This window comes from Rosa rugosa, chromosome 3 (assembly GCF_958449725.1).
Source record: "Rosa rugosa chromosome 3, drRosRugo1.1, whole genome shotgun sequence".
NCBI lineage: Eukaryota > Viridiplantae > Streptophyta > Magnoliopsida > Rosales > Rosaceae > Rosa > Rosa rugosa.
In genome coordinates, this window is record NC_084822.1 from 1,663,515 (window position 1) to 1,688,262 (window position 24,748).

Genomic DNA, 24,748 nt, shown 5'->3' on the forward strand with positions numbered 1-24,748 from the left:
AACAGTTAGTATTTCTTAATGTGGATATGTTTGAGCCATTAGATTAAATGAAGGTTGGAGATTTTATGAAATTCACTAACTTCATGACTTGCTCACTTTAGAGGAGCTGGATCCCTCTAGCACATAAAATCACTAACTTCATGACTTGCTCACTTTAGAGGAGCTGGATCCCTCTAGCAGGCAGGCACATGCATGATAAATCAATGACTAATAACCCAAATTCTCAAATCCATTTAATGGATTGATTTTCAACCTTGAACTTGCTAGCTAGTGAACCTAATTGCCTAAATAAATCATAATTTGTACACCATTCTAGGCAAATATGATGGGGATCTGAATGCATCTGGTCAAATTGCATGTTCAGTTAATGGTGAGCCCAAGTTAGTTAAACCCCAATGAAAGATAGATAGATGTTGACAATGAGTTTAAGAATGGTGGGATCTGCGATGCTAATTTTATCCATCATGAACATTATTTGCAGGGGATCCTACATGAAGATTTGGTGCACCATATATATAAGCAAATGCTTGCTCTGGAAGCAATGCTTGGGGTAGGGAACCTTGGCTTTCAAGGCGACCCCAACATAATGAAAGAATAACAAGCGCAAGATTTGAAAAGAAACTTGGCTTTTTGTGTATTGACCTAATGACCTGTCATGGTCACTCACTCTGGAACCTTGTATATCCTTCAACAAATTCTTGGTGGTTGAGCGGTTGATGGCCACTCCATCCACCTCGATCGATCAGTTTGTTTTTGTTTCTTCTTTCGATCAGATTTTCATTCAGATAAAACAAAGCTATGGGGGGAGTTGAACTCTTACTATAAATACATAACTTGAATAAGATCTTTTAATCACCTCGATCCTTAATTATAAATTTACTTTTCCAACTCTATTGACCTCTCAAAAGATGCAAATATTCTCATCGAGAGTATGACGACATGGATAAAGCACAAGTGAGCAATCTACCATAGCTAAAACGAGCTAGCCATTGTGAGAATGTAGTGTTGTCTCATATTAGAAGACTAAAAGCTCGATCATACAGATAACGGTCATGCATTTCTCTAGCATATATTCGATTTGTTGGTCATTTTATCTAACAAACATATTGATCCTATGCTCGACAGTTAGGCAATCAAACATATTGATCCTGTGCTCACTAATGAGGGCATTTGGCCCCTTTCATAAGCTAAATTGAAATTAAAATCAAGTGTAATTGGGATTAGCCATGTGGTGATCGAGAGAGATGGAGAAAAAAAAACTGAATTTGAATTTATTAGCTTAAGTCAAGAACTCCATTCTCTTCAAAGTAATAAAAAAAGGGATTAAAACGGTCATTTGATGAGTACTTTTCGAGTACTCCACGTTGAAGTTATAAGCTCATAGTCCATATACTATCCGTCACATAGTTATTGAAAAATGCAGGCATGAAATCTATAGAAAAGTAAGGCACTAATTAGAATATTCATTCTGGGGCAGTCGACTATCCGGAATCTGTTGCAGGCCCGTCGTGGCATTTGATAGATTAAGCCTTTTCTTTTCTTAATGAAATAGAAGAAATGATGAACAGTACCTGGTGAGTCCATTATATATGTGAAAACATAATCAAACACAACGTGGGGAAGGTGAAGAAGTAGATGAGCATTCTTTATCAATATAACGTGATTAATCAACTGAATGCATATTCGGGTTATCAAATTTCAAATGGTTTGAACTTGAACGAGGATGGATCACCTGTTTTTGTTGTTAGGTAGCTAATGTCTCTTGTTTTTTTCTGTGTTTAGTCTATTGGTTTTGTTTTGTTTATTCCTGACTTCAGTGTCAAGAAAAAGAAATACGGATGAATCTTTGAATTAAATACTGCTCTGTGATGATGCAGTTACAACCCTATTAAGGTTTTGGTGGCCAAATTCATAGGTCCTACTTAGTCCCTATCAATTTTTCAGTTATATGAATTCATGACCTATATTAATCCTAATTTAGTTTTCTATTCGATTTTACCAATTAAACGAACCGGCCTATAATATTCCCTATCGATTTAGTAAAGGAATATATATGTTGTAATACATTCCAATAGCAGAACTTTGTGGAAAATCCCAATTCCCCAACTATTTTTTTTTTTTTTTTTTTTTTGAAATTAAGGGCTGGTGCGGCTGCCCTCAAGCCTTGATTAATGAAACCGTCGAATACAAGGGGGGGACATTGAGCCTAAACCCCTGATTACAATAAGCACCTAGAGTACATCCTGAAATAAAATCATGAGTCTCTACTAAACAATTGTATTCAAATACGCACCAACTAGCAAAGAACACGCTCCAGACGGTTCTATTTGCTTCCCAGCGGTGACACAACGGAAAGATAACTCGATCTGCAACTCGAATACAGCATAGCATAATATCCATTCTCACAGCTTTCCCATCATGTTGCCACTGGAAAATTGATATGGAAATGGATACAAATTGAGGAGCACATGGAAGATTTATACCAACTTCACGAGTCCATGTGCCATGAGTGACCAACCATCCTCAAATCAACATCTTTACATCTGGCTCCTTGTCAAGAATTCAAGATACCTTGGTCCCCTACCCCATAATAAAACTAAAATCAATTCCAAACAACATGCATGATGGTGTTGTTTTATCCAAGCAATTAGCACAAAATTAGTATTCCAGTTTACTAGCATGTGCTGACTTAGAGCCCTGTCATACCTATAATGTAGACATCGATGGTTAACCGATATTCTTGGAATTGGGTCCCTTGTACTACTGTCAGGCATTTACGTCATGAGATTTTGAATAATTATTGAAGAACAATTCTCCTTGTACTACCATATGTGAACAATTATTGGCATGAATACCATATTAGCTAATACAACATGCACAATGTAAATTATCTGAGTTCAAACCAACAATCAATCAACTGCGATACACTGCACAATCTTATCTGATGCACAGAAGTCCCAGTTAAGAAAAGGTTACTACAGAAAATCAGATTTTCATTCCTTTTCAAAGTTTTGAAGATAATCCCAAAGATAATCACATGAAAGGTAGAAGACAATAGGAATTAGTTCTGATAAGAAAAATCTGCCTTCATAGGCAAAACAGATAAAACGGAGCAACTTTTCCATTAATCTGACCAGAAAATGTTACAACAAATAAACAAAAAAGAAATGACAGCTTACAGCACGTACTCTACAATTTTTAAGTTAAATAATTGGAAGTTTAACACTTTGGGAAGAATCTTACAAAATTGTTTCAGTGGCAAAGCCAGACATCTCTAAGAATCTGCTTTGCTCAACTCTGTCATGATGGAGTAAGTAGTTGGCTGTGAGACATCAGAAACTCTGGATTTTAAGTTACTTGGTCTGCTGAGTCTTCTGGAACTTTAAACTAGGAGGAGGGTCGTCTGATAGGAGCCCCGGTTACTCAACTATTAGACCCAGTTTAGGATAGGAAGAGGCTATAAGCTCAGTCATATCACTCCAGAATCAGAATTCAACTTTGATTTGGCCAAGATGTTCAGAAATAATGTATACAAGGCTCACAACTCTTCATCCGAGCTAATATAGTAATCTAATTCAATCATCTTTCCAGTGCCCTGCTTTGATTTGTCTGCCAGACTATTGTCCTTTCCGGTTTTCATTCTTTTTGCATCTACTTGCTGGTTTTTGATGACTGCAGATGAACCCATGCTTGTGGTAGACGATTTCCTGAGGAACAGTAAATAAATCTTCAGTAACAAGGACGATCTTTATTTGGTACATGCAGATTAGAAATACCATAGGACAATATTTTATGTATTATTCACCTCTTCTCTAAGCTGGATATTTGTTTCTTTTGCATTGTTGTCTCTTTAATCACATCATTTGGATCTGTCGTCCCTGCATTGCAAAGGAGTTTAATGAGGAAATTGCAGACATCACTCCCAGTAAGAGAATAGAGGGATCAGAGTCTTAACCTGTGACCTTGGCCAAAAACCTTATTCCTTGTGAATGTGTATTTGTAGTCACTTTATCTGCTTTACTGTTCACATTGATCAATAACTGAATCAGTTGATATGATTCTATAAACTTGCTAGTTACAGAACTGCATGAGTTTCATGACCATGTAATGTAAGAATGTGAATAGAAATGCCAGGTATCAATATATATCAGCTAACTTATAGTCTGCTCAATATTGATTATCATTTGGCATTGCACTTCTGGTAGCACCGTAGCACATCTTGCTAGGTATAAACATAAGAATAATTGTGTTATCTGAAGATGGTAGATTACAAAATTTAAGATGAGAAGGCATAGTAGTATGTCTGGCAACCAAAGACAATAAGTTAATTAGTGAGTTGCTTCATAATCAAATGATGCTTAAATAGCTATCCTAAATATGCTATCTATGACAAACCTTAATGCCTTCTTAAGCCCTTCCACAGACAATAGCTTCACCGGCTGCTTACGCTTGTTAGAGTTTGTTCTGTCAGCTAGAGGATCGACCATAAAAACTCCTTCTGGCTGGTACGGGTTCCGAAATCCTGTTCTCAAATTCCTGATGCATCAAAATAATAGTCAAGAAAACTATAGCACCAATGCGACGAAACTAAAACATAATATGCGAAAGGGTTTCTTTCATTACACAATTATGAATTTCTAGTCTCTAGATTAAACATAATCACACAATGTTAAGCAGTTATCACTTACCCTCCCTTGAGCTCAGTTCGCATAGTGGAATATTTCTGTGATTCTTTCTGAAAAAATTTGGAATAGAGGAAATATAGGTTAGTTAGTTTGCCTTAAAAGTTAAAACATATCAAGTCAGACAAAAAGGATAAGGAATTAAGATTTACATTCGTACCGATCTATGAAATTTACAATATATTCCTTGGCGCCTGAAATAAGAGGAGAGAAATGTTGTTACAAATATTAATAAATAAAAGGTACAAAAACCTCTACAGATAGAGATGCACATAATGATAGCACTTGGAGTTTTAACTATATGTCTTTGAAATAAGGCGATCGAAGAAAAGCATGTTACATACTTATTTATGACTAAACTACAAGCCATTCCATCCTTCCTTTTCCCTCTGCAAACTCCATAATCAACTGAAGTTCCTATCTTCACAATTTGATTGGCCGAAAACACACTCAAAGAAAAACCAGCACCCTGCATGTTCAGACAGACTAGTTATCTTTGGTGATAAAATAAGAACAGGTTACTTATAGAGCACTACATAACAAAACAATACCTTAGCATCCTTGCGTACGCTACAATTAAACAGTGCAAACACCATTCCAGCCTGCTCATTGCAGTTCCTCTCATAAGCATCACCAAACAAGAAAACAGAAACGGTATCTTCATCCAAACACCCGAATTTGTATATCGAATAGCTCTTCCCCGTAGAACTAGTTCTTTTAGTCCCCTTCTCAGTCAACACTCCAACAGTTGCCCAACATCCTGAAAGAGTTTCCCCAACCAGATAGTTCCTACAAAACCCCAACAGTCACCCAACATCACAACCCAATTCAACCATCATTTTGGATACAACTTGTAAAGTAAACCACTATCTCACAAATGCAAAATCAAGTTTATGTTGATTTCTAAAAGCAAGAATATCACTTCCAAATCTTAAACCAACCAAGAGCTGAAAGAATGTCAAAAGCAAGAAGATTACTTTATATTGGGTAACCGAACAAAACGGATGTCTGAAAACCGATCCTTAAGCTCTGAAGGAGATAGCAACTGCTTCCTGTACCCATACAGAAAAAGATACCAAACATTAAACCCAACTCCAAGGTTTCTCATTTAAATTCTTTACCACATTTTTCAGCTACTAGAACTCCAAGTACAATACAATCAAGCCTTGTATATGAAAATCATACATTTTCCAATGTCAGATTGGCAAGCATTGAGCAACAAGAATGTGAATTTGATCAGTGTATTATTTTACCTTATTCGCAAACCCGAATATTTCTCAACCTCTGAATCATTGGAGGAACTGATTTGCTTGGATTTGATGGTCTTCTGTGCCGATTTGTGATCGTAATCGAGGCAGTCCTGAACAGCATCCCTGAACACGGACATGTCCGGCGGCCCTCTCCGGCGGGACAACTCATCCTCGTCGGAAAGATACCCTGCAACACAAAAAGAAAACATTTTGAGAGAGACCCATTGTACTTTTCAAGAAATTGAGCGATACCCATGTCGATTTTCCAAGATCCATAGCGAAAAATGACCAACCCAATAAAAAAATTATGAGAAAAGAAAAGAAAAGAAAAGGAGGTGGGTACTTGAGTCTGGGGAACGTGAAGGAGAGGCAGGGGGGGTTTCCAAAACCCTGTCTTGCAGGGAGAGAAGGAGGTCAAGGTCGTCGTCTTCGTGGTTTGACATTGTTGGCTCTCTGATTTTGGGGTAGAGACTGCACTGATAGACTGAGAGGGTTTTGGGTGGTGTGTTGTGAGGGATGTGGAGGGCAATTTTCAGTTTGTTTGGCGGGAACGCAAATCGGAATTGGCGGGGTCTTTAATCTTTTGTTGGAGGAGAAAAAAAATAGTTTTTTTTTTTTGTTTTAGTAATGTCTCGGAGTTTTTGCTACTAGTTCAATTAGAAATCTCTTTTTCTTTGTGGTGGTATGATCATCTGCGAATCGTCAATCATGGGGTAGGAAATTGAGTCAACATTCAAGCGTTAATAAACAAAGTCAAATTTTCTTTAGAGAGAGAGAAAGAGAGAGAGAGAGAGAGAGAGAGAGAGAGAGCATGCATACACAAGATGTATAGTGGTTCACCTCCCACATGAGGGGATGCGACGTCCACTTAGAGAATATTTCACTATGAGTGAGGTAATCTTATGTAGTTATGTACAAGAGATGTAAGTAGGGAGGGATCAAGGATCAAGCCTCCTTTTCAAGTGGGAGAAGATTCTCATTTATAGGTAATAGAGCCTCCTCTCCTTTTACACATTTTTGATGTGGAATGCTAGTGTTATGTTGCTTGTTTTGAAGGCTTTTGGAGACATAGGAGGAGGTCGACAAGATATCTACATACGTACCTCTACCATAGTGAGGTAGCTCAGATTTCGGTCTAGGTAATGCATGTCGTGGATGGGATCCACCATATCATGCAGGTCATCTAACCTTCCTTAAATCCTCTATCAACTTTCAAGACCTTCCACCAGTCCTATGATCGAATCTAGATCTCCTTGAAATAGCAATAGTTCTAATATGGGTGGAGCCGGTAGTAGTCATGACTGACAACACCATCACATAGAGATCTAATGTAATATTTCATCCAATGCATTCATGAGACTAATAATATATATATACGGAGGCGTTCCAAAGAGGACGTCCGCACTTTCGCTAAAGTGCGGACGGCGCTGCTGCAGCTCGGCTCGGGGCTCGACGGAGCGGCGGGGGTTGCCGGAAGGACGCCAGGGGTCGGGCGGAGCCGTCTGCAGTCGGTGGAGTCGCCGGCGACGTCGTTGGAGGGCTGCCCAGAAAACCTGCAGTTGCAGGTCGGGTTGCTGCCCAGAACCTGCAACCCCGACCTCGAACGCTGCCCAGAACAGTCCGAGATGCCTCCAGCCTCCCTCCTGCAAGCGCCGCCGCCGCCTGGAACGCCTCCGCTGCGTCGCCGTCCGCACTTTAGCGAAGTGCGGACGTCCGCTTCAGAACAGGCCTATATATATATATATATATATATATATATATATATATATATATATATCTTAACCAGATCCAATATTTTTGTCATATGATTGCAAAAGCTATGAGTGATTGATGTTCATTAGTCATTTGATAATTAAAATAGGATTTTAGTTTTATAAATTATCTTCTTGATCTTACATCATCAATCTAGTATTTCTCCATTTAATTGGATGATTATGCCATTTATAGTTGGGGAAATGCTCATTTACCCAATTTTAGCTTAAAATTTGCCCACTTGCTCCACTAACAGTTTTTTAACCCCATTTACCCAAAACACTCTAAGAGATTATTTCCCATTTACCCAATTAATTCTTTTTTTCTTCTTTTTATTTATTTTTGGGACTTTTTTGCCCTCTCCCCCCTCACCGATTTCTCTCTCTCTCCTCTCTCTCTCTCTCTCTCTCTCTCTCTCTCTCTCTCTCTCTCTCTCTCTCTCTCTCTCTCTCTCTCCTCCCTCCATCCCTCCAGCAGATCGCCCACGACGCCGGCTCTCGCCATCGCCGCGCCGAAAGTCGTCGTCGTGCTCTCCGCGGTCAGGCTCGACGCCAAGCCGACGGTCCTAGTCGCTTAGAAGCTCGGCGAGGCCGGGTTGGACCTTCTGAAGGAATCGACGACCGCAGTAGAATCGGGTACGTCTTCGATTTGCTTCTGTCTCTCTCGCCGGCGACTGATCATCACGGAAATCGCAACTTGATTGTATCTCCAGTCCCGGGCTGCAACCGGAGTCGTTGCAATCGGAGTCAAATCAGTGTGAAGGCAAATGGTCAACCAGAATTGTTGCAAAATGACTGGAATTGTGGGCAAAATCGTCAACCGGAGTCGAGATTATTGGGGGGCAATAATCGTCCTATTGGGGGGCAATAATATGTCTTAATTGTTGTAAAGTCTCTATAATTGTGTTCAGTGATATTTTCCTTTGTGTTTAAAGACTGCTTCTAATGTGTTTTGGTATTTCTGATATATTATTGGGGGGCAATAATATGTTTATTGCGGGGCAATAATATGTTTATTGCGGGGCAATAATATATTTGTTTTGTTATTTTTTGGAGGAAAATGGGTGATCCTTTTGTTGTTAGGTGCATTTATTCTTGTTAAGAGGCCACCCGGGAGGCCTAGGGTGAAGCGGTTCAAGTGAAGTGGAGAGTGTGAAAAAAAAGCCAATTCGTTGTGGACTTAAATTCACCAAGTATTGAATTTGAATACCTGTACTTTTGTAAACTAATTTAAAACCAAACTGAGTTACTTCTGACCATCTATAAAAAAATTATTGGGGGGCAATAAACTTTTTATGACCCCCCAATAAACCTAATTATTTTGGTTAATGAATCTAGCAGCATTTTGTTGAAATGACCTGTAATAAATGAACCACAGTTAAGATATTATTGTGGGGCAATAATCTGTCTATTGTCTCCCAATAGACCACCCCAAAAATCACCAGTTTCTATCATTGACAGATTATTGTACTTTAATAAACTCAAAACAACATAAGACTTATCAAAACTCTAATTTCAGTGATTAATTAACCACAGTTAAGAAATTATTGGGGGGCAATAATCTGTCTATTGCCCCCCAATAGACCACAGTTTTGACGTCGTCTGAGACCTGCAAGCGAAGCCCAGACCCGATTCCGGCGTGGAGCTTCGGAGCTTCCCGGACATCTGACAAACAAAACCGGCGAAGCCCAGACCCGATTCAGGCGTGGAGCTTCGGAGCTTCCCGGACATCTGACGAACAAAACCGGAGAAGCCCAGACCCGATTTCGACGTGGAGAGCTTCTCGGACATCTGATGAACAAAACCGGCGAAGCCCAGAGGGGTTGGGATCGTGGAGTTGGATGGCGTCATCCTCTGGAGGTCCGACGGTGGGACAGAGCGGCGGCGGTGGAGGCCGACATCGACGGTGGAGCGGTGGGCGTGGTGGCTTAGAGAGAGAGAAAAAAAGAGAGCCTGAGACGAGGTTAGAGAAAGAGAGAGAGAGAAATCGATGAGGGGGAGGAGAGAGAGATATGAGTGTAATTTGTTAATTAAAATGAGGGCAATACTGTCAAACACTGTTAGATTGGGTAAATGGGGTTAAAAAACTCTTAGTGGAGTAAGTGGGCAATTTTTAGGCAAAAATTGGGTAAGTGGTCACGGCCCCTTTAGTTTAATTTGCTTAAATCTTCTTTCAAGAATGTCTACTAGCTAGTTCCTTTCCTTTCTTTTTTAATAGGCTAATTTTCTTTATTTGGATCTCTTTGCCTCAAGGAAACTTTCAATATAAGAGTAAAAGAGTTATATGTAAGAGTATTATTGTAGATAATTATCTCAACAATCGTTTATCCTTTACTGTTATGAATAACATTGTAATGCAACGTCAACATATGCCTCAAAACTTGGAAATCAATTCAAAGATAAGTAGGTAAGTACAATAAGTGTTTATTGACCGATTATTGTCAAGCAGCTCAAGCTCATGCATACCAATTCATGTGACGGTTATGCATATAAGACGATTGAGACTATGGATGACTTGAAATCATATAAGTTTTCACTATAAAATACAAGTGAGTACATATATACTCTAGACATATAGCCAATTATCAAGTATAAGGGGTACAAGAAATAATATAGGAATTTAAGAAATGTTATTGAACCACAAGAATTTGGTTCCTTTCACTAGTTGGGCTATTAATTAACCTAATGGAAAGCCAGAACGTGTAAGTGTATAATTACAAACGTAAGCTCATAAGGGATCTAGACTCATAGTGAATATGTGTAATATAGAGTAATGAAATTGCTTGTTTGAGTGATTGGTGTTTCAACTTAACATAGATGCGATCAAAGTATATAGTACATTAAACTAAACTAAGTTGTCATAGATGGATGAGAGTTAAGCTTAAGTTGTCCACCTCTAGTCTCTCTTGTATGTATTGAAATTCAAAAATTTGAATCATGCTTTCCAATTTAATCAATTCTCATTGTGGCCGGAAAAGCCATTGCATCATCGTGAATAGTGGTGAGCAGCCAGTCTTGGAGATGAGTTTGGAAATAAGTACTACAAGTGTGTCGTTCACTGATGATATATTATGAAGTTTAGATATTTCCATTCGATTGTTATGTACGTTCAGAACGTTGAGACTATTGTTACAGGTATTTTTATTTTTTGATGTGTTTATACTTTATGCTAAGTTTAGAGCATACCAAGGCTATAAGAAACTTCACTTACCTGATACAGTATTTGCTCACAATTCTGCTTACAAGAGCCCAACTCCCTCTTTCAGCATTCCTTCCACCCTTGCTAGGACGAGAAGTGAGTATGTATTGTGGGATGATGAAAAAGTTTCTATCTCTCCCACATTACTTGTATTAGGAGGTAGCGAAGACATCTTGCATAACTCCATCTTTCGTTTGAACAACAACAAGATCAAAGTATGCATCCGCGACAATTAATCCCTTGTTCACTGATTTCATAGAGCAATTGAAGACATGTGACACTATCACACAACTGATTGACACAACAAGACATCAATTTGAGCTGCTATTTCCTTAGTTCAAGGCCCGAGCAAGGAGATTAAGGATGATTTTATAGCAATAGTCAGGCTAATTAAAAACTGGTAAATCTTTCATCTCACATCACATCCTTTGATGCATGCTCTGGGGATGAGGATTGGTGTTTTATGCAAGGATATCAAACGGCAAGAATATCTTACATATTATTATCACTGGAAGGAGGATTACAATGTGCTGGTTACGAAATAGGCTCTAAATCGACTATCTTCTATGGTGTTTCCATTACAGGAGCATCAATTCACTAATAGTCATATGACAGTAGTTTTGAACTACATTTCATAAAGACTCGTTGAGGCGTGAGGGCAAAGCAGACCTCCTTCTACTTTTCAAACATGCTGCAGAGCATATCAATCACAGTTTGCAATCTAGAAGTTTCAATCTTACTGTTGGTTTAGTAACCCTTGATGTCAATGACTTCAACATTCACCATAAATACAAAGAGAATTTCGAGGTTGATTTGTTACAGAACCTACCCAAGAAGTTGCAGAACATTACCACAACCATTTGAGATGTATTGTGATTCTAAATCTATTATACTCTTGATATGGATTATGTATGCATACTTTGTTTATATAGATTTATCTGGTTACTTTGCTATGCGATATGAGTTTATATTGGACTCCTCTTCGTTGTCATCCATAGTATTGATGTAATTGAATTAGAGGATGGAGAAAAACGAGAAAACCAACATTAGAAAGCAAATGTTATTCAAGTTGCCTGTTGCCTATACAAACTTGAGAAATTTTTCAATCTATGATGTCAAGGAATATGAATTCTTAAGTTTTTGTAGAGATGATATTGAGCATGCAAATCAAATAAGTATAATAATCATATATGAATTATTAAATTGTCTGTTATTGATACTAACTATGTAATCTTAATGTATTGCCGTAGAATATCAGCATCATCAAGAGTTATTAGACATCTAATAAGGAATTTACATGCCATCAACTGGTAAGCCAGTACAATAGTACACTTCTTTTAAGAAAAACTCTAATAATTTAATACCATTGAAAAGAAAAATCCCAATGAAGAATCATAGCATTCAGTCAAAGCCGATAGAAGAGGCAAACAATGCTTAATATCACTAGGCAATTTTTGGAAAAAACCGATATTAAAGCCTGTCTTAGCCAATCGTTCACACATTCTTGGATCCAGCAGCCAGTTTTAAATTATTCAGATGGTCATGTGCCTAGCTTCGACTACAAAAACACCAATGTGATTAAAAAATGAAAAAAAAAAGATTAAGTTTACATCCAAATGTGGATCGATCTCATATGTTTGTTGTTTGATGGTTTGTATCGATCATATGTTAGAAAGCTAATGTTATTGAAGTTTTTTTTTGTTTCTTTTTTTGAAAACAATAAATGTCAAATTGATACACATCCATCGATCTATAATATCCAATCTTCTATGAAGTAGTATAGCAGGCCAAACAAATAGTTCACCATGACAAATTAACTGGAGGAACCATATTAGTAACATCAATCAATTAATCATGAGATAAAGAAAAGTACAAAAGGTGGCTTGCATGAATTAAGACTGATGCAAATCAACATCTTCACCTGCTTCCCTTTTCTTCATGAGCTGAATCTCCCTTTTCTTCACCCGCTTTAGTAAGGCAGACCAATATATTTAGCGCTAAACTTTTCTCTACCCCTATGTCAACCTTTTTGTCATCAGCTACTCCTGAAATATTTTGAGATGCAATCTCTCTCACCATAGGCATCACAAACTGCACAGGAACTGAAGAACCCTCGCCTAACAGGCAAAGGTTCAATAATGCCTGCAGAACAACGACTCTAATCTTGCTATCCATTTCGAGCATCTTTTCATTTCCCGTAAGGACTTCCATAACCTCCAATGCATCCTTACCAGATCTTTCCTTCCCAACAGCTAGTCCAATATTAGTAATGCATTTCAGACACTTTGCTTGGATGAGAGACATACAGGGACCAGTCTCTGTCAGCAATATACTTTTTAACGAATCTATGCTAATTTTATAATAAGCAGTGAAACCGCCCTTAGAGGATCTAGCAACTGATGACAAAGCTGATAAAGCAGTGGCTTTTTGTTTCTTGCTCCCAATCTTCAATAGCACAACCAGGTTGCTGACCATTTTAGGCAAGAGTGGTGCTAATGTTATTGAAGTTGCCTATACAAACTTGAGAAATTTTTAAAAGTTATTGCATATGAATTCTTTCGTTCTTGTAGAGATGATTTTTTTTTTTTATCGGATAAACAACTCAAATGCTACAACTTGTCTGTTATTGATACTAACTACGTATCTTAATGTATTGCCATAGAATATTTGCATCATCAAGAGCTATCAGACATCTGATCAAGATTTTACATATATGAGGCTAGATCTCACGTTTGTTATTTGAAAACATTGATTATAGAAAAAATAAACAGAAACCCCTTCCACTCATTCTCGTCTCTCCCACACTCCCACAGTCCCATTCTCCCTTCTCTTCTTTGTGCAAAGATATGTCATTGCTGCATAATTAAGAATCAGCAGCTAACGTTGTTTTATCTTTTTCATCCATTGAGCATAAATTCATTCAATTTCCTATAATCTCGTCTCTCCCACACTCCCATTCTCCCTTCTCTTCTTTGTGCAAAGATATGTCATTGCTGCATAATTAAGAATCAGCAGCTAACGTTGTTTTATCTTTTTCATCCATTGAGCATAAATTCATTCAATTTCCTATAATCACATTATAAGCAGAACGAATGGTTCTTAACTATCCAAACATTGGAATTCTTGATTAGAAAAGCTAAACAAAAGGTTCTTGATTAGAAAAGCTAAACAAAAGGAAAATAGGTTATGTGGCTAATTTGATGTAGGAGAACGACCCTTGCAATGAGTTTTAGAACTTGTAGGATTTATTGTTTTCCAGGAGCAAATACTTTTGGATATATTAGAAATCACAAGGAGTATAAACTAATCATGTGGCATGTAAAGCTAGTGACATGGCATATGCCACATCATTTTTTTTTTTTTTTTTTGAAAAGGGCTGGTGCGGCTGCCCTCAAACCTTGATTAATGAAATTGCAGAATACAAGGGGGGGACGTAAAGCCTGAACCCCATATTACAATAAGCATAAAGAGAAGATCCTGAAACAATACCAAGACTCTCCTCAAAACCTATGTATTCTAACAAGCACCAATTAGCAAAGAGTGCACGAATGGCTACTCCATTTGCTTTGACATTGCGGTGACATACCGGAAAGATAACTCTCATAGGAAGAAGCATCATTACAAATAACACAGCTTTCCTACTATGTTGCCGCACGGAAATCAATCCGGCGACACATAATTTCATCCTGCCACTAGGAGGTTGCGTCCATTTGATCAAGCAAATAGCTCGCCTCCTCGCTAGGCCAGACAAGGCACACTGAGTGCGCATACCGGGACCAAACCCACGTCTCCCTACCAAAAGACAGGGACTAATTGCTGGCATAAAGCCACATCTTATTAAAAATAAAATACAATAAAACATAAAAGAAGTAAAATAAAAGCAGATTGGAACCAAGGCCCATGCCAAAGCCCAAGCCCTGGTCCAAAAACCATCAAGCCCAAGCCAAGAATACAGCCTGTACGTGTCAACCGACCACCATCTCACCTGCCAAGCCTTCGCCGTCCCATGACTCCCATCACCAGCGGCATAACCACCAGACCAAGCAGAAGCAGGCTGCGCCTCCATCCCTCCATCCTTCCCATCACGCCAACAAGCATCGCCGCTCCTCCAAACCGCCCCCCTCGACGGGACTGCTCCAAATAACCCATACCAGATCGGAGCAATCCGATCCGATCTGAGTCCATCCGTACCAAATCTCGCCGCCACCAACTTGTTCCTACCAGGCGACCACCGTCCACGCTCCGATCGAGGGTGGAGCGACATCAGCGCCACCCGCTTCCCACATAACTGCCGCCACCGATCCCTGACTAGGCCTCCCAGCAAGCCAGATAGCGAAACCACCCATACCACTGCCAAACCTGCATTTCGACTGGGCTTACTCCAGAGCCACCAAACACCGGACACAAGGTCCCATTTGGCCCGTCCGACGACGCCGCCGCAAGGGCGTGCCGTCGGACCGGGCATAAACTCTTGCCGGAAGACTAGCCGCGCCTCCTAGGGTTTAAAGGCTATGCCACATCATTTGGTATTCTAATTTGGTATAAAATTTTTGTGTCTCTAGCATTATTCTAAGAAGACCTTATCTAGGGGTGGGCGCGGTGCGGTTCGGTTCGGTTTGAGGCCCAAACCGCTTTTTTCGGTTGGCCTATATATCAAACCGCAACCGTATTACAAAAGGGCTGAACCGATTATTTCGGTTACACAATTTTTCGGTGCGGTGCGGGTCGGTTTCGGTTTGGAGCGATTTATTAATTTCAACTAGAAAGAGAGGGCCAAAATCAGGTTTATTTTTACTTAACAATTTCAATAAGGCATAAATAAATTTTGGATGCATTTAGAGTCCACACAAATCGGCAAATGTCACCCAAATATCAAGCAACTTGCAGAAAGACCATAGCAACTTATTACACACACACAGATATATATATATATTAAAAACTGAAAACCTAATCAAAAATGGATTTCTTATATATTGAAAACCAACATTTCCATCAATAGAGAAATAATAAATAAATAAAATGTAATTAAAATAAATTCGGTGTGGGTCGGTTTAAATCGGGCGGTTTATGACCCGAAACCGCAACCGAACTGCTTTTAAACGGTTCGGTGCGGTGTGATCCTAAAACGACACCGTTTTAGTTCGGTGCGGTTACCGAACCGTTTTTTCGGTGCGGTTCGGGTCGGTAACCGCATTTTCGGTACAAAATGCCCACCCCTAACCTTATCCATTAAAGTTAATCTTATATTAGCCAGATATTGGCAAAATGATTATAATTTATAATGCGTCCAATTTGGAAACTTTTTTCATATAATTGAATAGCTGTCAAAGGTAATATTAATGTGTCATAACAAAATAGTATGGAGTGTGGAAAAATAGAATGACTGTACGGAATAAAGTCAAAAAGGAAATCTTTTGTAATGGTAATGACCATAAACACGAGCAAATTTATCTTGATGGTGGAGAGCAATTTACTGTCATCATATAAATCAGATATCTATAGGCATTAATGATTGTTGTGGTCTTGTTTTTCCTTTCGAGGTTTTTATCATAAAACAAAATTAGACATAAAAAACAACGGATATGCAATAATTACCTCCTTTTTCATTGTGTGATAATAGTACGGATATCATTACAATCATATAGAGAATGATTTTGGAAAGGAATCGAAATTTGGATTCATGACAATGCATGCATCACAAAGATCTAGTCCAAATATGGAAGCAAAAAAGTAGTGGAAAACATGGCTAATTAGATCAATGTTAATGCCCTTGCATATTTCATGGAAATCTGGCTATTTGGCCGTCCGTCTCGGATTGACTGTTACATCACTAGTGTAATTACCAAGGCCATGCATATGTTTTAGTCCATATTCAAACCCCAAAAACTCGGATTTGCATCTGCTCTTTTCTATCTATAGCAAATTATGACCTTGATATTCAAAGAGACACCCAAGAAACACAGCTAAACATCAATTTTGATTAAGCACTCGGAGATTGAATCACAAAAGTTGTTTGATCTTCGATCAAAAAGTCTAAGTATTGCAGAACCCGAGTTTGATTTCGTCTCTCAGAAAATACCTACATCACATTTTGATGAACCAGGTAGAAGTTTCACTTGTTCGAGTTTAGTTTATAGGAATAGATTAGCAGCACAATGGTGGTACCAAGCCAAAGGGTGCTCTTGATATCTTTTCTACTTTTGTTGGTCTCGACCACATTAATCCATGCCAAAGGTGACAAGCCGAAACCAGAAGGTGGTGGAATGGCTGCTGGGGACGGTGGGGACGGCGGTGACGGAGAAGTTGCCGGGGACAGTACTACAGATGACGGGGCAGTACAGGGAGGAAAGAAGCAGCTTGCACACGGTCCCGTGACGTATGATGCCAGGTCTTTGATCATTGATGGGAAACATGAGCTTCTATTTTCTGGTTCAATTCATTATCCGCGTAGCCCGGTGGAAGTAAGTTTTTAGGATCCTGATCCTCTTCTTGGTTTTGTTTTTCTGCTTGGTTTTTCTCGACTTTTGATCGTAGTTGTATATTTCAAAACCTAATGGCTCGTGTTAGCAAGCATGGTGGATTCATAATACTTTCATATGTGGAGACCAAAAATGAACTCTCTCGGATTGGTTAGAGAACCTGTTATCATTTCAAAGTTGTTGATATGTATCTTCTATTTTACAACGTGTTTCCTTTCCCTGTTTTTCTAGTTGTGTATTATACATCTACTGAACTGTTATATTTGTAATGCAATCCAATCAGAAAAAACCATTTCTAAGCGTTTTCTGTCTATCCTCTCTACTTTAGTGGAATGTTTGTGTTCATATGTTTTTTGTTGCCTTTCAGATGTGGCCTGATATTCTGAAGAAGGCTAAACAAGGAGGTTTGAATGTGATTCAAACTTACGTGTTTTGGAACATTCATGAGCCTGTGCAAGGCAAGGTAATATATCCAAGTTAGAATTACATGGAGAATGTAAATTAATCTGTGGACTGCATTAATCTGGTTCTAATAATTTTGCAGTGGGAGTTTGAGGGAAACTATGATTTGGTGAAGTTTATTAGGTTGATCCAGGAGAATGGAATGTATGCTACCCTCAGGGTTGGACCATTCATCCAAGCAGAATGGAACCATGGGTATAACACATAAAACTTCATCATGAAAGAAATTTTTTTGATATTGAATCTCTTTAATTTTTATTGTGAATTATTGAATCTGGTTCAAACGTTATATTATTAGAGGTCTTCCATATTGGCTGAGAGAGGTCCCTGGAATCACTTTCCGATCAGATAATGAACCATACAAGGTACTAATTGATCAATTGGTTCAATTTCAAATCTTATTAGTACAATCATGTGCACAATTACATGATGCTTTGAATATAAATATGCTTTGCAGAAACACATGGAGCAATATGTGACCAAGATAATGAAGATGATGAAGGATGAAAAGCTATTTGCTCCACAAGGAGGTCCAATCATCTTAGCTCAGGTTTATAAACCCTTATTAATCTTCCCTGATCTTTTATTTTGGCTAAATGATCAAGCTTTGATTTATATTTGATTGAAACAGATTGAGAATGAGTACAATCAAATCCAACTTGCATATAGAGAGTTGGGAGATACATATGTGCAGTGGGCAGCAAAGCTGGCAGTTGGGCAGAATATTGGAGTGCCATGGATCATGTGCAAGCAAAAGGATGCTCCTGATCCTGTGGTAAGTAATTGAGTTGCAAGTTTGTTGTAGTCGAACAAAGAATGAAGAGTAATACTAGGTAGACCACATATATAGACCAGATCTTCAATAAGTGTAGGACTATAATGAGATTACAATGTGGTCCATTTACTCGTTTTATTATTGTTATTGTCGGGACCTTCGATCTGAAAAAATTTGATTCCTGTACAGATTAATACTTGCAACGGAAGGCATTGTGGAGATACTTTTTCAGGACCTAACAAACCCAACAAGCCTGCTCTATGGACTGAGAATTGGACAGCTCAGTGAGTACATAAATTCCTTAGCAACGTCTATCAATCCCTTTCAATATCTTCTGCTGAACGTACATCTTTCTCCTTCTTTTCACCAATACAGATACCGAGTATTTGGTGACCCTCCTTCACAAAGAGCAGCAGAAGACATTGCATTTTCAGTTGCTCGGTTTTTCTCCAAGGGTGGGGCTCTAACCAACTACTATATGGTAACAACTAACCAGCCACAGCTACAACTTTTAAGAAAACCATCAATGGCATAGACACATAATGGTATATAGATTAAGCACACGTTATGTTGTTACTCTACTTGCAGTACCATGGTGGAACGAATTTTGGAAGAACAAGTGCTGTTTTCACAACAACTCGTTACTACGATGAGGCTCCTCTCGATGAATATGGTAATTAAGGATCTTAAATTCATTCTTTAATCTGTACTGTGACGCAACATTTGGTTATTGATTTGATTATATATGATACAGCTTTGCAAAGGGACCCGAAATGGAGTCACCTCAAGGACTTGCACAAGGCTATAAATCTATGCAAGAAAACTTTGCTTACTGGAACTCCCGGAGACCAAAGGTTGGGGGAAGAAACTGAGGTGAAGTATCTGAAACACCCCATTATAAATTGTAGAAAGGAAGGAAGAACAAGAAGAAATTTGTCACTGATAGGTTCCAGCTTTTCTTCTTCTTTGTAACTTGTAGGTTCGTTTCTATGAGAAGCCAGGGACAGAGTGTGCTGCTTTCATAGCAAATAATCACTCGACCATGGAAGCAACCGTTAATTGGAGGGGACAGAAGTTTCTCCTGCCACCAGCTTCCATTAGCATCCTCCCCGACTGCAAGACTGTGATCTTCAATACTCAACAAATTGTATCCCAACATAATTCAAGGAACTTTGTTACAGCTAGTAAACAAATGAACTGGGAAATGTCTCCCGAACCCATTGCAACCGTCGCGCAAATCCCATCCAATAGTAGGGAAATGCAGGAGCTCTATGGCTTGCTAAAAGATACCACAGACTATGCATGGTACACAACTAGGTGAGTCTGCATTTTATCTGAAGCCACCAAACCAAGATCTTAGTGGAAGAGAGCATATATCATGACATGATTGTGTACTACTCTGATTGCAGCATTGACCTAAGTCCGTATGACTTGCCGATGAAGGAAACTATCAGGCCAGTTGTACGAATTCCTAGTCTTGGTCATGCAATGGCTGTATTTGTCAATGATGAATATATTGGTAAGGAGTAGCTAATTTGTAAGCGTTACTGGTAGAAAGCATCCATCATCCCCATGTTCCGTAAACTAAGGCGCATAAGTTTTTCAGGATCGCAACATGGTAGCCACGCAGAGAAAGGTTTCGTGTTCGAGGCACCTGCTAAAATGAAGCTAGGGGCGAACCATATCTCTCTGCTTTGCATGGTAGTGGGACTCCCAGTAAGTTTCATCAATGCTTGATGATGTTTTTACTGAAATAGAATTTGTAAACAGGCACTGACTATTTGCTTTTTGGCAATGAAGGATAGTGGAGCGTACATGGAGCACAGGTATGCAGGGCCTCGTTCTGTAACAATCCTAGGATTGAACACCGGAACAATCGACCTGTCCGCAAATGGCTGGGGACATAGGGTAGGTGTCATCAAATTTTCAATCTTTAGAAACATAATTATGAACCACTAACAAGTAATGCAAGTATATTTTTTACCATGTTTCAGACTGGCCTGAATGGTGAAAAGCTCGAAGTGTACACAGAGAAGGGAGCTCAGAAAGTGAAATGGACGAAGGCAACAGGTAAAGGAAGGGCTCTCACATGGTACAAGGTAACATGTCCAACTTGATCACATTTCATTCCAACAAATTCTGAACTATGGGGTTTTCCAAGTTGGAACTTTGCTTTTGTGTCATTGCAGACAAGTTTTGATGCTCCTTCAGGAAGAGACCCTTGTGCTATTCGAATGACCGGTATGGGCAAGGGAATGGTATGGGTGAATGGTATAAGCATCGGCCGTCATTGGATGTCCTTCCTCTCTCCTCTTGGACAACCTACTCAAACCGAGTAAGTAAACTTGATACATTTGACCAAATGTTACACTGTCACGTCATTTCATGAGAAAATTTGATGATCTTATGATTGAGCAGGTACCACATCCCAAGAGCCTTCATTAAGCCTAAGAATTTCCTTGTTGTATTGGAGGAGGAGCCAGCAGACCCAAAAGACATTGAGATCGTAACAGTCAACAGAGACACCATCTGCAGCCTTATTAGACAGGACTATCCCGGACATGTTAAGTACTGGGATAGAAAAGGCGGCAAGCTCACAACAGCTCCTGGAAAAAGCCTCCAACCAGCAGCTCTCCTCAACTGTCCAAACTACAAAAAGATCAGTGCTATTGAATTCGCGGGCTATGGCAATCCTGACGGCTTCTGTGGAGCCTTTAAATTGGGACAATGCAATGCTCCTGAAGCCAAGAAGGTCGTCGAAGATGTAAGCAAAGATCTCTCTAGATATATAGCGAACATTTCAAAGCATAGTGCTTGATATAATATCTGATAAGTGACCTAACCAATGAATTCATTTTTCATTTCTGTTTGAGCAGCATTGCTTGGGAAAGATTTCATGTACAGTCCCAAATGACCCCAGCCTCTTCTTCAAGTCTGGTGATCCTTGCCCTGGTATCAAGAAGACACTAGCTATCCAAGCAGCGTGCAGCTTTTAAAGCTCCAAGTGAACATACTAGTGTGTTGGTGAGATAACAGTTTCTGGTTGAAGTAAAGATCCCCTAGCTAGCTAATAGTATGGTTAAAAGTGCATGGACAAGTAGAATTGGGATCCTTGGAGCTCATCTTTATTTTCTTTGTAGTAATTAATCAGTACTCAGGCCTATTTATCCAGCTTTTTCGTGCTTTATTCATAAATGTACACGATGGCTTAGTCAGTCATCGATTTTGTGCATGTTTTTGCCAAGTGCTGATCTTCAGGAAAGCACTGAATTGAACTGTTCAGTTCTTCGAACGTCTCAGAAACCAGCAAAGTTTAAAGTACTGTCTACGACTTTTAACTTCGGCGGTTTCCCCTGTGCTAATATATGTACAAGTGATTTAATGAACTATGTAGTAACTAGTAAGTCATTTTGTCATTGAATTAAAATCCACCAAGTTAGTAATAGTTCTTGGGTATAAATGAAAAACGACTAAACAAAGAAACGGCAAAGCCTCGACTAAAACATCGTAAAACCTAGAAACATCAGCAGAATCATTAGGCTTCAAACAGCATCAGGAATAAGCGAATGGCACCAGTTCAGACAAGCAATCAAACAAATGTATTCTGTTCACGAAAGATGTGCATGATGCTGCAATTCCAAGCTTCATATAGTCAATTCATACAAATGTTCAGTAAACGGAAAAGAAGGGTTTCAGAATTAGTAATGCCCAGTAAAACTACCATGCATTCAGAATCTACACCATCCGAATTGCCAATGCCATTAACTTTGGTGGTTTCCCCAGTGCTAATACATGTACAAGTGATTCAATGAACAATTTTAGCACTTAAAGATACATAATTTACAGTTGACAAGTACCTTTTTTTTTTTTTTTTTTTTTTTACAAAGTCCAGATTTGAAGGGGTAAATGAAAAAGGCTTTGCTCAAGGGAATCCAAGTATTATGTCTGAGAAATTAACTAGTAACACACTCAAATCTCCGAGGCTAAAAAATTAGTCTCAGCAACATCACAAGGCATGACTTGAACATAACGTTACCATCAGTGTCAGACCCTAAATTAACTCCTTGAAAAAATTCTATGACCAAGAAAACAGGCAATTTTCCAACTTGTTCTAGAGCGTTTCTATAAGATAGCTTCACGTACGACTGCTAGAAATAGAAGGGGCATTTCTGGTTTGCATGAGAATATACCACTACTTTGTTAGGATAACTAGCTGCTTTGCTAAAAACATAATGTACCATGTCATGAATTAGAATCCAATTCGAATTCCAACAACAATGATGAAACATTAAAAGGACATGTTTTAGACCGATAGAGAAGGGCAAAAGTAGGTAGACATCATTCTTTGTACCGAGTATTTCGACAAACAAGTTCTCATTTTCCTTTCTGGCTAGATGTTAAGCATTCCTCTTTTGCCAACTATATCTATGATTTTCTTAACAGAACACAAATGAGTGGAGGCAATTACTATCTATTGCTGGCATCTGCTGACAGAAAACATATTCTATTTTTAAGTGGCTTCAGAATATTCAGGACTAGACACCCATTAAAAACTGAGGAAATGATAACCTAATTCTGGAAAAAAAAAAATATATATATATATATATATATATATATATATTGTTGTAATATAAATGTCTATATCATGTGGAGTTGCAGCTATGATCATTGAAGCCACTACAAGCATGGCAGCTCTCATAATTGCAGCAACCATGTGGAGTTGCAGCTATGATCATTGAAGGCACTACAAGCATGGCAGCTCTCATAATTGCAGCAACCATGTGGAGTTGCAGCTATGATCATTGAAGGCACTATAATGGACTTCTTACCATAGCATTCACACTAGCTTTGTATTCCTATATAAACCCTCCATTGTGAGATGAATAAACACTTGAATCTCCATCCTTCTCTGCATCTAAACTCTCTCTCTCTCAAGTTCTTCCCAACAAAGCTCTCTCCATTTTCTGAAACAGTTTTATGTTCGTTTTTCAACACGTTATCAGCACGAATAGCTCTACGATTTGGATTGCAGATTGACAAGAGGAGAGGTGAATAACTCTTGGGTTGCAGAGAAGAGGCAGTTCATCATTCAATCAACTTCACTCTACCAGCTCTACAACCAAGTAGGTTTTTCCAAACAAAAACCGATTTTGCTGTTTCATTTTACCTTCTGTTCTCTGTGTTCCAGTATTTATTTGAAATAGTAAATCAACTCCAAAACTCACCAAATTTTGTATTCTGGAGCCCCTGTGTGTTTACTGCATCTCTGTAAATTTTCATATTTTTCTGGGTAGTTTTGCTTAGTGTTTCAGTTCGTCTTTCGACTGCTATTCAGTAGGAACTGCAGTCACGATTTATGACTTTTGAAGCATCTAGTTTAACTTAATCTTCTATGAGAAACACTTATTTCTCTTGCACTATAATTGGCATAATTGAATGAGTAAAAAGGAAAATCAATAGCTTTTAATTTAGCTATCAATTCATGTATATTGTGACAAATATCTATATATACTTGTTTGGACTTTGTGATAATGATACATCTTTCCTTCATTATTTATTATGATAATGTTTTGTGGTATTACCTGCTCATATTAAATTTAAATATTTTACCCGCTTAAATTCTTTGCATTAGAATATATATGTGCGGAATGCAGGTACTTAACGAACCGGAAGTTCACACACATAAATATTGAACCAAAAGGGTTGAGAAATAATATTTCACATATATCGAACCTGTAGCTTCGATAATACCATATAAGGAACTTGAAGTTTCCTCCACAAATTCACTATACATGTTTAATCCGATTTTTCATACCATGTTATAGAACCTGAAGTTCTTATTGATTGCTTATGGAAGTTATTACCCATAGCACTAACTATTGTCCTTTAAATCCTTGTAGAGAATGTCAAATCTCAACAAACTTGACTTTGTCGCTTTGGAAGTTTCCGGAAGGAACTTATCTCAAGTGGACCCAAGATGTCAAGCTTCATCTGACTGCAAATAAGATGAGATCAACGATTATTGCTGACAACATCACCCCTGAAGACATGAAGGCAAGGGCTATGATTTTCATCAGGAAACATATGGAAGAAGCACTCAAGGTGGAATATTTAGCTGAAGAAGACCCACGATCTCTTTGGGTCGCTCTA

The 24,748-nt window shown here is 38.6% G+C and overlaps 2 protein-coding genes across 2 annotated transcripts; one reads left to right on the plus strand and one right to left on the minus strand.

Moving 5' to 3' along the window:
- Window positions 1–3,100: 3,100 nt before the first annotated feature.
- Window positions 3,101–6,478, minus strand: LOC133739716 (uncharacterized). The gene is made up of 11 exons (XM_062167505.1): window positions 6,276–6,478; window positions 5,936–6,119; window positions 5,660–5,734; window positions 5,234–5,471; window positions 5,027–5,151; window positions 4,843–4,876; window positions 4,689–4,735; window positions 4,396–4,536; window positions 3,956–4,020; window positions 3,806–3,878; window positions 3,101–3,707 (listed from the first exon to the last, which is right to left on the minus strand). Exons 1-11 carry the CDS (start codon window positions 6,373–6,375, stop codon window positions 3,539–3,541), a joined length of 1,251 nt encoding a protein of 416 aa, XP_062023489.1. The 5' UTR covers window positions 6,376–6,478; the 3' UTR covers window positions 3,101–3,538.
- Window positions 6,479–16,828: 10,350 nt separating this feature from the next.
- LOC133735174 (beta-galactosidase 13-like) lies at window positions 16,829–21,890 on the plus strand. Its single transcript, XM_062162585.1, has 18 exons — window positions 16,829–17,343; window positions 17,729–17,824; window positions 17,906–18,018; window positions 18,122–18,188; window positions 18,281–18,373; window positions 18,455–18,598; window positions 18,788–18,882; window positions 18,974–19,079; window positions 19,187–19,271; window positions 19,353–19,471; window positions 19,578–19,915; window positions 20,008–20,117; window positions 20,205–20,314; window positions 20,399–20,506; window positions 20,593–20,697; window positions 20,788–20,933; window positions 21,017–21,362; window positions 21,475–21,890. Exons 1-18 carry the CDS (start codon window positions 17,038–17,040, stop codon window positions 21,592–21,594), a joined length of 2,607 nt encoding a protein of 868 aa, XP_062018569.1. The 5' UTR covers window positions 16,829–17,037; the 3' UTR covers window positions 21,595–21,890.
- Window positions 21,891–24,748: the final 2,858 nt, after the last annotated feature.